Source organism: Nilaparvata lugens, chromosome 6 (assembly GCF_014356525.2).
Source record: "Nilaparvata lugens isolate BPH chromosome 6, ASM1435652v1, whole genome shotgun sequence".
Classification (NCBI taxonomy): domain Eukaryota; kingdom Metazoa; phylum Arthropoda; class Insecta; order Hemiptera; family Delphacidae; genus Nilaparvata; species Nilaparvata lugens.
In genome coordinates this window covers 34,433,352-34,452,117 of record NC_052509.1, presented here as the reverse complement: position 1 = coordinate 34,452,117, position 18,766 = coordinate 34,433,352, and the positions used below count along the sequence as shown (strand labels likewise).

The window sequence follows — 18,766 nt, the reverse complement described above, 5'->3', positions numbered from 1 at the left end:
ATCAGCTACCGTCAAGATGGCATTGACAAGACTACGAGAATCGGCAACGTTGTTCTCCTACCTTTCTCCACTACCATTATAACGTGGACAGCACTATAGCAACTGAGCAGCTGTAGCCGCGCGGCTAGAAAAATAGATTTGTCACTCAGCAATAATTGATCCTTGAGACTCTAAAAAATAGAAGAAAAATGATTAATTCTTCATTCAATTTAAAACATTTGGAAGAAATGTTTAAAATAAAACTCAAATCAGTTGGAGTCGTCTTAACGATAGAAGTGAAATTTGGAATGTTTACCAAGATGGCGGCCGACCTTCACAGTGAACTTGGAATGCTGACAGCGCTCCAGTGGGCGTTTTGTGAACTACGAGAGATACGAGACATGATTTTATTCTTTGTAGGTTATGCTATTTTAGCGGAAAATAATGGTTGTGTTTACTTATAATCAATAATTATTAGTTTTCAAGTTACATGAATACTTTAGCTACAAAAGCCATAGTTTCAAAATAAAATTATTTTTCAAAATCGATTTGAGCTAGACTATATAGCTGTATGATAACATAAAATAATGATGAAGAGTGATGTTATTCTTTACTGTACCAGGTTCCAGGTAAGACAAACAAATCTGATTAAAAATCAAACTTTTAAAAATAAACAGGTCCAATTTATTATTCAATAAATAATGAATTTTTTGCCTTTTTATTATGTTATGATATGGTTAGCTTTTCAGGATTATCAATAATTATTCATTCCCTTAACCAGTAGCCTAACTTTTTGTAAAACCAACAAACATTGCTACTGGAAGATATGCAGTAGCCCTGCAAATTACATGTATTCTTATAATGCATTTTAAATTGCATGTAAATATTCGTATAATGCATTTGACATTAAACATTTATTTTGTGTTAGAATTTTTACGAAATGGCGTCTGTAAAAATGATTGTTATCTATCTAGATCTTTATAGACTCACAAGTTTTTAATGCACTTCTATTGTGCATACTTGTCTACATATTATAGACACTTTACAAATATTACTATATTATAATATAATATGCTTTTATTACCGTTATAATAACAGTGGAGAGAGAGATAGAAGAACAGAGTTACCAGAGTGGACAGATTCTCTGTCCACTGTCTTCTATAAAGGATATCTGATGTAATATTAACTGTTCATTCTTGTTTGAAATAACTAATTATGTTTTATTCCTCATGAAAAAAAATAATGATTGCAGGAGGTTTGTGGCATAAGGTCTTAATCCATCCTGAATGGAGCAAGTCCCTAGCTTAAACTCTTAACTTTTTTACAATTTTAGTTTTTTTTCTTCCCATTCATATCCAACACTTTCTTATTTTTAGAAAACATGCAGTCTGTAATCTACCCCCATGTCAGTGTAGAGAGGCCTGTTCATGAAGACACAACGTCCTTCGACGGTGAGTAATGCGTTACTAGTTTTGATCATTGGTCTTAGAGATGAACAATTATTATTTGAAAATATCTAGAATCCATTAAACAAGTCTCATCCCCAAACAAGAACATTCAAACTTGTTTCACTTGCCTGCCAATTTGAAACTGTCAGATTATATTACTCTTATGCCCAGTTTCTAGGCCATTTATTAAATCTAATGAACAATTGTATCTTGGACACCACTTATTAAATCTAACTCGACCATTAAACCTATAAATTGTTTTGTCAATGATTATGTTTAAGAGGGTGTATGATTTTAAATTGAGTTGGTAATTGACTAAGAACTAAATTTCAAATCAAACATCTCTCAACTTATGATGCAAAATTCCCTGAAATTCAAGATTAGAAACATTTATTTCCAGGGAGTTGATTCCCAAAATTCATAAATGCCCGGGAGTTTATGATTATTTTGTATAAGAAACGTAAACAACGCCTTTTTAATTAAACTTAGTGATAATCATATAAACAGCTATAAACAAGTTATATTTAAATGATTAGAATAAATAACTTTGAGACTATAATATTAAGTTCAAAGAATTCAGTAATTCGAATTCGTTTATTTATCACTTCTTGATGAGTGTGAGGAGGAATAAGCATTCATTTTCTAATCATTTAAGGCTCCGCGCCACGCTTTTGGAAACTTATTATTGGTTCCATTTCGAAGGTACTTTGATTTGAATTCTATCAAGATACTTAAATAGATGGTATTTCCAAGGAAAAAATATTTTCATCATTTTTCATTTTGATATATTAGGCGCTTTAAAAGCGCATAAAGTTCAAATATTGGGGAAGATCCATCCTCAAAATTGTATGAATTTATTTGCTATCATTTATGTAATGGATCTGCCCCAAGATTTGAACTTTTGGCGCTTTCAAAGCGCCCAATATATCAAAAAGTATAAATGATAAAAGTGTTTTCTTGATATTAGTCAAATCTAAATAAATTGATAGTATACAATTCGTAATACTTTGATAATTTACCAGTAAAAAGAATCAAAAAGCGTGGTGCACATCCTTGATTATTGTATACGGTACCACCATTATGATGCTACTTTCATTTTATGTCTTGTAAATTAAATCTGTTATACTCATATTCCTAACAGTCAAGTAAGCTTAGTCAACAAAATATTGGGTTTACTTCGTCTTGAATTGCTCAAGAAGTTGAATTTTGGGTTTACTTCGTCTTGTATCGCTCAAGAAATTTAATTATGATAAATCATCTATTACTTTGCAAAGAAGCTCACAATAATTTTCACCCAAAAATAAAATAATAAAGAACATACTAGAATGTTTGCTCCTTCAAAATTTCATTAGTATATGAATATTTCATTTTTTGTGATAATAATGTGTAATATTCTTTCTACGAAGGCTTGGTTTTGAAGCATCTAAATTTGAAAATATTTAAGGGCTGAAAATTTTGTGAAGTGAAGAACTACAAGACTTGACATATTTCGGAATATGTTTAACTTTAGCTAAATTTGGGAGAGGAACAGCACAGGGTTACCTTATTTTTTCTCTCCTTATCATTTTGATGATATGCTTATTATGATAAAGAATAAAGAAGGGGACGCTTTACTTTAATTGAATCAGTAAAATCGATAGTATTTAATTAATACTATCTAAGTAACCCAACTTAATTCATCGATATAGGTGATCAATGGTTCATTCAAAGTAAAGTCTAGCCAAATTATATAAAAATTGATGTAATTTGTGAGCTATTTACACTGTTTTTTTGAATGGATGATTTATTGATTATGATTGTCAAATGTGATTGAAATTGATAGGTTAAATATAAATTATTTTAATGCAATTTATTACCATGGTTTCTTGGGCAGAGAAATATTACCCAATCATAAGTTCCTTCCCAATGGGAATATTCCCGACTTACATTACTACCCCCAAAAATAGCACTGGAAATCTCCCCGTCTACCCACTACACCATGTTTCTACCTCACTTTGTTCAAGCAAATCAGTCTTAGCGCAAAACGCCTATAATATAGTCCAATACAAACAGAAGAGATGTAGCACCAAGTCCATTCTGTTTCCATTGGACCATATTTCTATAATTATAGAGGTGTGAGAATCCTCTATGCCACTTTGGTGTGAATTGGGTCTAATGCTTAGTGAACTGTAAGTAGAAGTATATTACAAAATATTTATTCTACCACTCCTACCTATCACTAGAACTTGAAAATTTCAAATATTATTTTTAAATTTCATCAACTTATTTTTTATCATTCGATCAATCAATAATTCGTTTGTTTTTTTCTCTTTCAGATACCAAAACATATTACACAGTGTATATAGATGGACGGATAGAAAGCGTGAACATCAAAAGCCATCGTGTGTGTTACCCAGTTTCCATTCTGCATCTAACAATAGGAACCAAGCATCCAACATCATAACTTTATTATTATATTAGTCCAGGCAATGAATGCTCAAAAGAGGGTATAGAGAAAAAAGTTCGGAAGACTATATTTGACCCCGCAATTGTTTTGGGTATTAAGGAGGTAAAAATATAAAAAATCCTCACCCCTACCCCTTGTGCTAAGGGGGTGGGGTGGTTCAAAGGTACCATTTTTTGGTTTCTCGCATATAACTCGAAAACTATGTATCTTACGGACATAACTGTTAAATACAAAGGTAAAGCTTATATAATTTCCTACAATATTCATCTCACAACTGTTCTTGTTTTCGAGATATCCGCTCTTAAATGTGTGACATTTTTGAAAAAAACACGTTCGCCTCCAATTTTTCTCTATTTCTACTCTTTTAAAAATTGATAGGAAAAATCAACGCAGATTATGATCTCATAGAGCAATAAATTCTATTCAATTTTATGTATAATTTATCACTTTTACACACTTCCCTACAACTGTTGCAATAGCTTTAGTGTTGAGTGAGAGGGGATGAGGGTGGTTCGAAAGTTGAATTTTTCAGCTTTTTGCTTCCGCGCTCATATCTTGAGAACAATGCGTTCAACCGACATAACTAACTATTAAAAAATTAAGTTTGATAAATTCTCTACACTTTTTGATCAGTGGAATTGTGATATTTCCAACAGTTCCCGAGATATTCGCTCTTGAAGGTGTGCAATTGTCGAAATAACAGGATTTTATGCAATTTTTTGCTCTTTCAGGGCTTATAACTCTCAAACAATGCATCGTAAAAATCAATGCTTATCGTAGGTTTTTAGAGCATTAAATTCTCTTTAAAATAGTGTATTATTTCACTATTCAAAGTTTATGTTTCATTGTTTATAGCAACTTTAATGTAGGGGATGAAATTTCCAATGCTGCAACAATTGTTCATTTGGCAATGAAATTTGAAGCGGGTGTCTGTGACGTTGCAGCTTAATTTTGACTAGTTAGTAGATTAACATAGCAAAATTGCACATCTTTATCCCCTCTGTTGAAGATTTGGAACCACTGAGTTGACACTAGTTGCAATATTGAAAATGTTGCTACATTGCACTATCATTTTTGATCATTTGTTACATCACACAACTATTATATGAATACTTTGTATTGTTGTAACCAACTTGAATCAATAGACAATTCCTTTTTTACTGCTTATTCAAATTTACTATTTGTTATTTTTGATTTTCATTAAACGTCCTTTTTCCTACTTAGTGCAGTCATCATAACTTTTAAGGCCATTTGTAAAGTGCCACTTATAATAAATGCAATCATTTGTTATTGTTACATTGTCTTACAATTTCTTGGCGTCTACCTTGCTACCAGGTATTTAGTAGTTATACTCTTATAAGTTTTATGGTGAGTTTGGGTTAAGGTATTGATGAACAACATCAGCCATCTTTTAAATTATATTTATTATTTAACAGACTTTCATTCAACTTAGTATACAGTCCACTTGAAGTCCCTCATACCAAACACATCAGATACTTAGTTTTCGAGTTATATGTGAGAAACCAAAAAATGTTACCTTTGAACCACCCCCACCCCCTTACTTAGCACAAGGGGTTGGGGGGGAATTTTGATATGTTTACCCCCTTATTACCCTAAACAGAACTGCGAGGTCAAAAATAATTTTTGTTTCCTAACCTTTCCTTGACTGCACTATATTATATCATCTAGTTAATTTTGATATCACATTAATTAAAAAGCTTCCCTCATAGTATAATTTTTCAATATTTTACTAATTGTATAATACACAAGAAATCAATATATTGCCGAGGTTGTCAAAGATGTGAATTTTCAATGTTCTTTGATGTAAATATTATTGCAAAAAACTAATATCATGGTTAGCTATGCATAAAGAGGCATGGTAGCATGATGGTCATTCTTTACTGAATCGAAATAAGCTGTTATAATTTTTTCTATTATTCATTTGGTTTTCAATAAACTAGTTATGATCTGATGCCTCATTACTAAATGCAAAATTCATGTCGGTTATGTAGCTTTTCTGCAATAAACTAGAATTACTCAATAATTAAGTTGTTTAATTTGCTGTTAAAGTTAGGCCACATTCACACCAGAGTTGTCTACTAACTGAGTTCTCAACAAATTGAGGCAGTTTCTGGAAATCCTTGTTTTAAACAAAAAGTTTAGTTTCCCAACCAATATGAGAAACACTGAAAAAGTTGTGAACAAAGTCTTCTACCTCTACAAGTCCTCGCAAACTATACAATCGCTATTAGACCAATTCTTTGGCAACAAGTTCTCTATTTTGTTGCTCTACAAAAGAACAGTAACTTTATGTAGAAAACTATTTGTGGACAAATTTTTTTGTTGACAACTTTGGTTTAAATGCAGCAGCTTCAGCATTTATCCTTATCCATAAAATTATATTGTTGTACTTGAGTATACTCTTCATTTTTAATTACCCTATGTCGCACCTGGCTATTCCATTGGCTGCGAGCGAAATAGTAACAACTATCAACAGTATATAGCTGGCTAGTAGAATTCCACTAGCTTCAAAAGTTTGAACATGTCAACAATTCATTCGGGCTACTGAGACAAATGCGCAGGTACCAAAAAATAAATTTGTAATGGAATAAAAAAAGGTAGGTACGGTAATGAAAAATTGAGTGTCACTGTTTTGATAGAAGCTATAAAAGCATTGTTTTAATTGTCAGGTGTGACACAAGGCTTGCTATAATAATTCTAATCTGAAACAAATAATAGCTATAATACTTTGAAGTCATTTTAAAAAATAAGCATTTTCGACAGAATAGGCAATGTCGTTATTTTTAGTCACTTTGGGTATGCCTAAGCCTGTATTTCTAATTTTATTTTTTGCAAAATCTCAAATTTATTTTTTCTTCATTCATATGCAATATATAATCTTCAATTCCATAATGATATATTACATTAATTCCAATAAGTTAACATATTATTATTATATTAAATTGATGGTTAGCTGTCACAGGAGAATAGAAAGGCTATTATATCTATGAACTCAGTCATAGCCACCTCTAATACATGTATTAGAGGTGGCTATGACTCAGTACGGTACCATAACAAATAATAATTATTAGTCTATTGATGAATAAAGATTTTACAAAATAAGAATACCTATGAAAGTTAATGGTAGGCCAACTATTACTTGATTTCTATATTCAGGCATTAATATCAATTATGAAAATTCATTATTCGAATCATCATTAAACTATTTTTCTTGACGAATAAAATATGATTGATTATTTTAAACAAGTCACCAGGATCTTGGATTCAAATATGAATTACAATACAATACCGTATATTAGGTATTTTCAATAAGAAATTTAGATCTCTCAACATTCATGGGAAGTTGAAGGACAGTGATGGTTTTTCTTCTTGAGATATACCATTGGACATTCAATAAATAAATATATCCATCAACAAGCTCTCAGACAAAATAACGTTTTTGTTGAACTAAATAGAGTTTCTAATTGAAGCTTCAAAAATTGTATTCAGTCTCAAGAAAGTTCTCATTCTTCTACGTTAGGGCCAGATTATATTCAATTTATTACAAGAACAATATTAAGCATTTCTTTTACCAATCCAAGAGTTTCCTGCTTCGCCGACTCCAAAAACGCTTAATATGGTCTGGCCCTTGTAGTGTTGATAAATAACCGGCAACATTAGACTTGTTCATACAGCCAAGCCATCTACTCTATAGTAGATCTTCAGTACTCGTATGCTACTAATTTATAAGCCTACGGTACGAATTACTAACAAGATTATCAGATATGTTTACTAAAGTAAAATCCTCTATCCTTAATGTTTTCAATAAAATTGCTTATATTCTTTGTTGACCGCCAACGCACAAATCTCATTACCGGTACGGGTAGTCTATGATAATTCGATGGATTCATCAAGTAGCCTGGACACATTTATGATGTTGGTTATTCTACTAAGATTCAAAGCTGAAACAAGCAAATATCCCTTTTCTATATTATTTTCAATATTATTATAGTTGCCATAGTTGGTAGCCTATATCATTATTTGAATTTGCCGGTTAAGCCAACTTGATAATAGTGTTTGAAAAATTTCAAAATATAGAAGAATAAGGAGTTAATCTACTAATAAATGTTTTTTTTAATCTGAATAGACTCATCAATCATAGATTTTAATAATTTTTCATTATAAAATATTAATATCTTCAATTTGAAATTACAGAACAAATCAAGCTGGCCATGTTGTCAGCATTCCAAGTTCAGCTTAGCAGGTAAACATTCCAAATTCCACTTCTATGGTTAGGTAAATTGCATTTTTATGGCGCATGAGTGCATGCCTCTGTATTGAATGGTCAAATTCACCGCTTCAATAACATAACCTCAATTATTTTTTGTCAGTTAAATTACAGTGTTGCCGGATGTGAAACCATTAAAATCTTGGTTAGTTAACCGGTAAACTTAATAGGAATTAAAAACTATCCAATCTTGGTGGAACAGAAATGAATCCATAAGACTAATGCTGATTTGTTAATCGGCGTTAATGACCATATTAAACGGACGTACGTGCAACTGACCCTTGCACGTACGTCTGTTTAATATGGACATTAACGCCGATTAAATCAGCGTTAGTTTTATGAATTCATTTCTGTTCCACAAAGATCGGTTAGATTTTAACCCCGATTAAGTTCTCCGGTTAACTAATCAAGATTTTAACGGTTTCACAATCCGGCAATACTGTAATTTAACCGACAGATGTTATTATTCTGAACAAATGGCACAAAATTGAGGATAAATGTCATTGAATCGGTGACCATCATTAGGCATGCGCCATAAAAATGTTCTGTCTGTCGCCAGTGTAAAGTGCTATCTGCAGACGAACCAGATCAAAACTAACCTCAAAAATCAGAATCTAATTTTGAATGATAATATCAGCTCATGAAATTTAGCTCATACTTTGAATTCTGTAGTTTTTTCACCAAAAACTAATTGGAAGACAGCTTATCAGTAGGTAACTAATCGGCGTTAGTTGGATTTAATTCCCTGTGAATGGCCTGTTAAAAATATTTTACGTCGATTAGTTTAACCAGCGTTATTTTTTTATTTTTAACTTTGTGCAACGAAACTTTCTTCATTTCAGCTAATCGCCGGTCATATTGTGCCAACTAATCAGAATTATTTTTTTTTCATGCCGGTTAGTTTAATTGGCGTTATCGCTAGAAATTTCTGTTTTGTGCAACCAAACTATCATTGAATTTCATTATACAATACACAAGTATTATACTTATTTATTATTTTAAAAATATATTTTCGAACAAATCCTAACAATGCAATAGATTATTACCTACACAATTTATGTAATACCTATATACATAGCAGAGCAACCTTTCTTCGATAACAATTCAAACACCCCGCTCACATAGGTTCATATTATTAGTAGTCTACATAAAATAATAGTCTATTGTATGCACTCTCCAATAAATAAATAAATAGCGGAGTCATCACTTTCAAGAACAATTGATTAAACACTTTCAAGAACCTTTTCAAAAAGTCAATAACCTTGAAACTGAATGTTGATTGAAACTGATATAACTGATACAAATATTTGAAATTGATAATAACATTTAGTATATTTAAATAACTTCTATATAATATTTTCAAAGACTTTAGCTCCACTAATGATTACAGGCCTAAAATTACTGATCTCATTTTCTTTGCCCGATTTATATTAGTCTTTGAAAATACCATTATTATAAATGGGTATCATTATTATAAATTATCAGTACCATTATTTATAAATAGCTTATTTCCAGATGAGAGGAAATTGATTGTTTCTAATTGACAAATTATATAATTACAAAATTAGTTCATCCTTCAATTCTTTGAAGAAATAGTGGGTGTACCATCTGGACCACTAGTTCTATCAATCTTCAAATATTTGAAAGGTGAAAGCGTTAACTACATCATCTATCTCACTCACTTCTCCTAAATTGAAACCTACAGTTTGATAAAAAATATCATTATCTTTGAGTAAATCTTCAATATTACTATGGTAATATTTACTATAGTATAGATTGCAGCTTCGTTGTAAACTAATTTGAAAACTGTTTTTAGTAAAAATAAGTAACTGAGAATTTATAAAATAGCATTACAGTACCCTTTTCTGACAATAATAAAATAATAGTTCAAGAATACAAATTATAACAACTAGTTTCAGTGTTCACACCAAACTAGTTGTCATAACTTGTATTCTTAACCTATTATTTTCAGAAAAAGGGTGCTATAATTCTATTTTATAAATAAAAATAAGTAGGCCTGATTTCATAAATGTTAAGAAGTAATTGAGTAATATTACAGGTCATATCCTAACTAAGTTTTTTTCTTTTTTTGGATGAAGTTCCAAACATTTCAGCCTTACGTTTCCGATTCTTATTGGAATCAATTGAGTGTCGATTCAGAGTGGCAATGGAAGGCAGAGGATATTTCGTTTCCCTTAGGAAATTGTAGCCATTGACACCCAGGCTGAATCGAAGCTTCAAGCCTAGAAGGATAGACTCAGCACTCCACTTGTTGGGTGTTTGTTGCAATGCAGCAATTTGCTCCTTATTCAAAAACGATTTCATCATTGAATCCTTCTTCTGAAGTTCCTCCTTCAGTGATGCAACTTCATTCTTGAGTTGCTTTATTTGCTCCTCCTCCCCAGCAGGAAATGCCTGAAACAAAAAATGAATATTGTTGTAGACTATATCATTAAAGATGTAGTGGTTCACAAGTTAATAAAGTTTGATAGAAATATAATTATACTCTGTCCTAACAGGCATGAGCTCTGAAGGATTAGGCCGACCCTCCTACTACTCACACATACAATCACAGTCTCAGTTTGTGTGTGTGAGTAAAGGGACGGTCTGCCTACCTGTATACTACATAGTATACATAGTATATCTATGGCGAAGGTAAATTTAAAGTATTGTGCTCACTATAACCTTAGTGTCCGGTTTCCCATTAGGGAACTTTGGACTATATACGGCGAGGTGGAACTACCCTTGGGTCTCCCCACCATTCAAAGCCATAAGCTAATAATAATAATAATAATAATAATAATAATAATAATAATAATAATAATAATAATGGCGCAGGTAGGCCGGGCGTGTGTGCCTGCGCGTGGGGGAGCGAGGGTCGGCTTAATCTTTCAGCACTCATGGCAGTCTGGACAGACTGTAGTAAGAAGAAGAAACGAAGTTCAAGTTGCTGATAAAAAGTTCAAGTTCAAGTTGCTAAGGAGACAAAACATATTTGAGAAAAAACTATTGGAAAATAATTGTTTTGAATAATAAGTTTTTGTGTGAACGTGAATAAAAGTTTTGATTCCTGACGTGAAATTATGTTAATGATTTATTGAGATAAATTGTTGATAATAAGTGTAAATGACAAGGAATATAATGATAGAAGTTTAGACTATAGTAAATGAACACTTCAATACATGACTTCGATTGATAAACCTATGATAAATAAATTTTATTAATAATCTAGTTATGATATGTATTATACTGTTAGTTTATTAATTAAAAATATCACAAATAGTAGATATATCATGAAAAATGTTCTTCTGTATGTTTTCAATGTAGGCCTACATATTTATACAGAATGTTTTTGAAATTTGGATATGTCCCATGATACTTTTTTACTACTGGGTGTCGGGTTGGGAATCAGCCTGAGAAGTATTGGACATTCCTTGTGAAATACTCTGTATGATGAATATAAAATTGTATATTAGATGTAGAAGAAGATTAATTTTCCTCGAATTAAAAGCTGACATGATTAATTATATGGTAATAGAGCAGTTTTATACGTTTGTTTTATACTTGCCTCATGAGATAATGCTGTGCCATTCCCTACACCAAGATTAGCAGTTTCATTTTCTGTGATTGTAGCACCTCCAGCTATCTCACTAAAAAATGGGTCCTGAAAAATATTGTATCATACAGAATTTAATATTACAGGGTTTTTATGGAGAGACAGTCACACTCATGAATAAGAAGTTTCATGATGAGTCATTTTTGTACAACTATATGACAGCTTGTTTACTATGAGTTGCTGCTGCTGTCTAAAGACCATGTTATATGGACATGTTTTGCACACTGTGAAAAACGCTGATACCGGAAATAACACAATGACAAAAACCACGCAAAATAATTTCAGCTCCTTAGCCACTGGAACTCAATTTATTCTTGAATTGTTTCATGCAATGCTAAACTTGTCTAGGCCCTATATTCTAATCTCACCATTTGCGGACTATATTATTTTCAAAAAAAGTTTTATTCCAATCTTTTTTATCTGTGTTTATATAAACATCGTTTAACAATAATCATAATTTATTTGAGTAAATATTTGATATTCAGAGACTAATTTATTGAAGGATCTGAAATTACTAATTAAATTCATTAACAGTCCAATCCATCAATTGCCAGATCACTCACTCAGAGGTTCAAGGACTGCCAACCTGAAAAATTTAAGGGCGGAACCCTCTTCAGGAAATCTACACTCGGCAGATTACAAAAGATTTAAGAAGAATTAGATGTTTTGCAAATGAGATTTTTTGTTCGTTTTTGCTTGGAGAATACCGTGGTGGCACTGGGGTGGTACTTTTGAGATACTCTGTATAACAGTGAAAGATAGTCACTATCCATGCCAAGGTGGTTATTGTAGGCCTAAAATGTATTGAGATACAGCTCTTAAAAGTTTATAAACTTTTCATCAATGAGCATTGAAAAACTTTATTGAGCTTATCAGGCTTAAAGTTGAAGGATTATCAGAGTGGAGAAAGTGATAACTCATTGGAGAACGTGATAAGGCGCCAGTCATCACCCTCTCATTACCCTCGCACAAGCCTAAGAGATCATGTGGGCACAACCCTCAGAAAGAAAATCAATCAAAAAAATCTATAACTTATTTTCACCTACCTTGTAAGTTGACCGCCTTGTTGATATAAGCTTTTTTGGTGGATTCAGAACATTAAATAAAGTTGGAATAGCATTTGGCTTCAACTTTCTCCACTCATCTGCTCGATGGAGCTCCCACTGATTTTCTTCAAAGTGGTCCTGTATAGAATAAAATTAGAACAGCTGAGGATAGAAAGGTAATCAACCCGTATTAATATAAAGCAAAAGTATAATCTAACATCTGCCTATGCTTCCAAATTCCCAGATATTATTTATTTGTTATGTACCATAATTATTTATTATGGCCAATTAAACAAATGATGGGATGTTTTTAAGATATCTTGAAAAGTTAATTGCAGATGTTTTCTCATAGATTTCAATATCAAGTATAATTATAATAAGTATTATTTCTATTATAAGTATTATTTTCATCCTGTAATAATATTTCATTTACCGTAATGAAATAAACAAATAAATTTTTGAACTAAGTTAGTTTAATAATTTATAACCTTAAAATTGGGAACCGAAAGCATCATTACTTTTAATGTTGAATAATAAAGTTATTAAAATTTAATTAGGACATTACAATGCTTTATAAAATAATTTTATTCTAATTCTTTAAAATCAAATGAATAAATTAAGTTATACTCACCTCACAAAGTCTGGAATTTGATGTTGGCTTCCATTTATCAAGTCTGCAATTTTGAAGCCAAATTGCCTTTCTTTTTTCATCTGTAGGAAATGTGAACAAGCGAAACCCTTTCTCTGTTTTATTGGCACAATTTGGTGCCGAGCACCCCACCATAATGAATTAGAATTATTAAAAATATCAAAATATAATCACCACTGTCAAAGCAAAGCATTACAAGCAGTTGAATGGAATGCTATGCTGTGACTCAAAATGGCGACTGCGTGTACCCAGTCTTTATAGTTCCTTAACTTTGCTGTAGAGTTTGTTTACATTGTTTTTCATAGCAGATTGTGTCTATTTCAGCGGGAGCGCAGCTGAGATTACCATTTTAATGGATAATAATTCACATCCTTCTGAAATAGACACAATCTGAAGTTTTCTATCCGATGATGACGTCACGATTTGGAGATATGGCAGTAGATGTTGGCTTCAGAGGCTAGACTTCCCAACGTGTCTGTTCTATAACTGGTCTAAGGCACTGATAATATAATTCAGTTCAGTTGTTCCACAGAGAAGAAGTAAGAGTAGAGCGGTGTGGAGCGGGGTAAAATGGGTGACTTACAGTTAGTTCTTCAATTCATTGCTCTGCTGTGCTGTGTTTTCAATTTTATGAAGCACACACATGGACACACATACAGTGAATCGCGCACTAGTACAGTAACTTCTAAGAGAGGAAAAAGGATAATATCTTTTCCTACAGTTACCTTGAAAAGTGGCCATTTCTGCACTGATTACAGAACGCAAAGAATCACTTTTCCGCTCTAGTGCGGGAAAAAATTTTTCTGCACTCCAGATTTGAAACATGGCAACACAAAATAGTTGGTGGGTTATATGGAGGATTAGTGCACGAAAACAAAAATTAAGTTGGTAACAATGACTGTGGCTAGATTTAGATGAGAATCATTTCAATGGCTATGTACCCTACATTTATAATGAAATCCCAATCTAGAAATCCAAAACAAGAATAATGTTTATCTAAATCATAATTAAATAATAAATTGTCATCATTTGATAATAAATAATGTTTATTTTCTCTTGACAGTAATAATTATTTCAACTCCAAGCAATGAGAAATGTAGCAAACACACATTTTGAAATTCGAATTTTCAGGTTAAATAATTACCGTTCGAAATCCATGTCAATAAAATTAATAAAATAACATTAGAATATACTACAATAAAATATTTTCTGTTGTCTATGTTTATTATAAATATTTTTTAGTTTACTTATAGTATTTTTCGGTAATTCTAGTTAATCATAATTCTGAATATCTGAATACTGTTTTTAGCTGGATGAAAGAACGAAGTTAGTTACGATTCTTCCCGCTAGGTCGCGTGCTTGTCGGTTCAGCCATTTTGCAGTCATCCAAACCAGCTTTTGGCGTGTATTTTGAATGCGAACTTTTTGTTTTTATCTGTATTTTTTTGATTCTTGAATGGATAAAGTGAGAACTTTGGCTGAGACTTTTCAACTTCAATTGGATTATTGATTTTTAAATGAATTAAAGTTGTTATTAATAACAGCATCACACACACAAACATTTGATGGATTTCAGCCATCATTTTATCCATAATTACCCACTTTTCATATTCAATGGTAACTGTAGGAAAAATTTAATGTGAAATACGTGCGCAAAGTTCCTCTGCTGCACTCAAGAAGCCATTCCTGAGTAAACGTTTCTTTTGGTGCAGCAAACTGTCACTTTGAGCACTAGTTGCACAAATAACTATTTCTGTGTGGTACTGCAGTACTCCATAATTTCCCCCCTCAGTATTATTTCATGCTGCTGATATCAACAGAAAAGCTGTAGTTCCTTTCCCAATAATTCATAATAAGTTTGGAATTATATTATTTTTATTTATGCATGAATGAATAAACGAGTCAATGTATTACACATTGTCAAATAATCTGATGATGATATCCCTCCAGATCTATTTTTCATCAATGATTAAATGAGGCTCCATCAATTACTGTTATACATTTTTTTCAATTATAAATGAAATTCCAAATCAAATAATTATTAAATCACCTATTCATATATTAATAATTCAATCTATTCATATAATATTAGTTCATTAATAAAAATTCAAGTCAAAAAAAAATTTTCTTCATCTCTTCTGGATTATTGTAACTTACTGGAAATTGGGTATTCAGAAAAAAATATTTCATGCATTTTCTATTTGACTACTTGCTAGACTGCCATATTTATTTCTGAGTAAAAAAATCATAAAATCAACTAATAAATAGATCATGAAGAAAACAAAAACCCCCATAATTCATTTCCTTTTAATTGTATTAACACAATTACAATTCTAAATAATATTATTTACTAGTATGTAATACATTCTATAGTAAAGAAATATAAAGTAATAAATTTGTTGCCAGTGTGTGATATACAGGGTGATTCTTAATTGTGGTAAAATGATTTAATACATGATATTAGAGGTGAAAATGAGAAAAAAAGTTTTCATAAACATAATTATATCCATAAATGCTTCATTAGCGAGCTATACAGGGTGAAAGATTTCCCCCGGAATTCAGTTCCTCTGGTGAAATACACTGATGCTGAAAAAATCATAAAATCAACTAATAAATAGATCATGAAGAAAACAAAAACCCCCATAATTCATTTCCTTTTAATTGTATTAACACAATTACAATTCTAAATAATATTATTTACTAGTATGTAATACATTCTATAGTAAAGAAATATAAAGTAATAAATTTGTTGCCAGTGTGTGATATACAGGGTGATTCTTAATTGTGGTAAAATGATTTAATACATGATATTAGAGGTGAAAATGAGAAAAAAAGTTTTCATAAACATAATTATATCCATAAATGCTTCATTAGCGAGCTATACAGGGTGAAAGATTTCCCCCGGAATTCAGTTCCTCTGGTGAAATACACTGATGCTGAATTATTTGGGGACAAGTTTTTGAAAAACTTATGCTGGATTCATATGGAAAAATATCTGAAAAATTGAATAAAACTAGTCTGGAAGCTGTAGTGTGAGTAGTTTTTGATAAAAAAGTTGAAATATGCAAAATATTTAAGTAGATAAACACTGACTTCTATGTTTGATGCCCAATACCTTTCTTTCATATAACCAGTAAACAAATAATTTTTTGCAACAAAAATTGTAGAGAATTTAATTCTGAAAAGAATCATGTAAGCTGTGTAAACTAAATTTGAATGAAAGTTGAATAAAATGTATTCTTATGTAGTACATCACACCGCAAAAATTTGCTGTTTTATGAGGAGAAAACTAATAACTCATAGGTTGTAGCTGATTGCAAATAAAAAATGGATTTAAATAACAGCTGTTACAAAACAGCTGATTCATTTTGTTTCAAATAAAAAAATATTTAAAAGAAATTATCAGCTGAAAATTATTTTCAGAAATATTTTAACTCATTGTTGAACTAAACAACAAACTAAGTTAGGCCTACTGTAACCGCACTGTGTTTTTTGTTTAATCTATTTACCAGTTATTTGTAACCATTTCACTTTGCTCTTGTGTGAGTGTTGACTTTTTGAAAAATGACAGGTAATTTTAGACATTATTCATACTCTGAATTAGCTGACATGCATTTTAATGTATGGAATGAGACACTGTAATAGTACTGAAGCAATACGTTTGTATCAAGAGAACTTTCCTCACCGAGTATGTCCAAGTTCAAGGTTTTTTGCCACTATTCATCAACGTCTGTCTGAAACAGGTTCTTTGATATCCAAAGAGCACATTTATGCAGGCAGACCCCGATCTACTATGAATGTTGAGTTAGAAGAACAAGTTTTTAATCAAATTTATGAACATCCAGAGAAGAGCACAAGAGAATTGTCAGTGCAGTTTAATGTCAATCAATCTATTATTTGGAGGATACTATAAGAGCAACATTCACATCCATACCACCTCCAGAAAGTTCATACTCTATTGCCACGAGACTGTATTCCCCGTGCTGGTATTTGCCGATGGTTTTTAGAAAAACTTGCTAACCCAAACTTTTTAACAACCGTTTTATTTACTGACGAGGCACAATTTACAAGAACAGCTATTGTTAACATCCACAACCAACATATTTGGGCAGATGAGAATCCTCATGCCATCAATCCTAATTGTCCACAACATCAGTTTTCAGTAAACGTTTGGGCAGGAATCATAAGAGATCATCTATTTCTGTTCGAGCTCCCTCCCAGGCTTAATGGCATAATCTACTTGAACTTTTTGAGAGAGGAGCTATTTATCTTACCTGAAGATGTAGGTACCTCTCCAGTTGCCCCAAAACATTTGGTTTATGTATGATGGAGCTCCAGCACACTTCAGTGTTGCTGTTCATGAACACCTGAATCACAGCTTTCCAAATCAATGGATAGGCCGAGGTGGGCCAGGTACAATGACAAGCTAAGTCACCAGACTTAAATCCTTTGGATTTTTATCTTTGGGGACACCTGAAAACCTTAGTATACAATACTCCGATTGATACCATTGAAGAACTCCGATCAAGGATTTTGAATGGAATAGAAATGATAGAGCAGACTCCTTGAATATTTGAATGGGTCTGACAATCGATGAGAAGACTTCTGAATATATGCATTCAGAACAACAGAGGTCACTTTGAACATCATCTTTAGTCTTTTGGTATAAGGTTAATGTGATTTAGATAGTTAGATAGATAGATAGTTAGATTAGTTTCTTTCATAGAAAAATAAAACTTTTCATAAAAAAACGAATATTTTGTTTGCAATCAGCTACAGCCTATGAGTTATTAGTTCTCTCCTCATAATACAGCAAATTTTTGAGGTGTAATGTACTACATAAGAATACATTTTATTCAAATTTAGTTCACACAGCTTACATAATTCTTTCCAGAATTGAATTCTCTACAATTTTTATTGCGAAAAATTATTTGTTTACTGGTCATTAAAGAAAGTTATTCGGCATCAAACGTAGAAGTCTGTGTTTTTCTACTTAACTTTTTTGCATATTTCAACTTTTTTCTCAAAAGCTACTCACACTACAGCTTCCAGACTAGTTTTATTCAATTTTTCAGATATTTTTCCATATAAATCCAGCATAAGTTTTTGAAAAACTATTCCCCAAACAATTCAGCATTGGTGTATTTCACCAGAGGAACTGAATTCTGGGCGAAATCTTCCACTCTGTATATCTCTATCTTTCACTCACTAATGAAGCGTTTATGGATATATGTTTATAAGAACTTTTTTCTTATTTTTACCTCTACTATCACATATTAAATTATTTTACCATA

At 31.6% G+C, this 18,766-nt stretch overlaps 1 protein-coding gene and 1 long non-coding RNA gene across 2 annotated transcripts; one reads left to right on the top strand and one right to left on the bottom strand.

Moving 5' to 3' along the window:
- The first annotated feature begins 290 nt into the window (after positions 1-290).
- Positions 291-7,836, top strand: LOC111058072. Its single transcript, XR_005571614.1, has 3 exons — positions 291-608; positions 1,356-1,430; positions 3,743-7,836. It is a non-coding gene; the product is annotated as an uncharacterized LOC111058072 (long non-coding RNA).
- A 1,273-nt stretch (positions 7,837-9,109) lies between these two features.
- Positions 9,110-13,828, bottom strand: LOC111049237 (THAP domain-containing protein 2-like). The gene is made up of 4 exons (XM_039430677.1): positions 13,455-13,828; positions 12,824-12,961; positions 11,730-11,825; positions 9,110-10,576 (listed from the first exon to the last, which is right to left on the bottom strand). The coding sequence occupies exons 1-4, from the start codon at positions 13,605-13,607 to the stop codon at positions 10,229-10,231; spliced, it is 735 nt and encodes a 244-aa protein (XP_039286611.1). The 5' UTR covers positions 13,608-13,828; the 3' UTR covers positions 9,110-10,228.
- Positions 13,829-18,766: the final 4,938 nt, after the last annotated feature.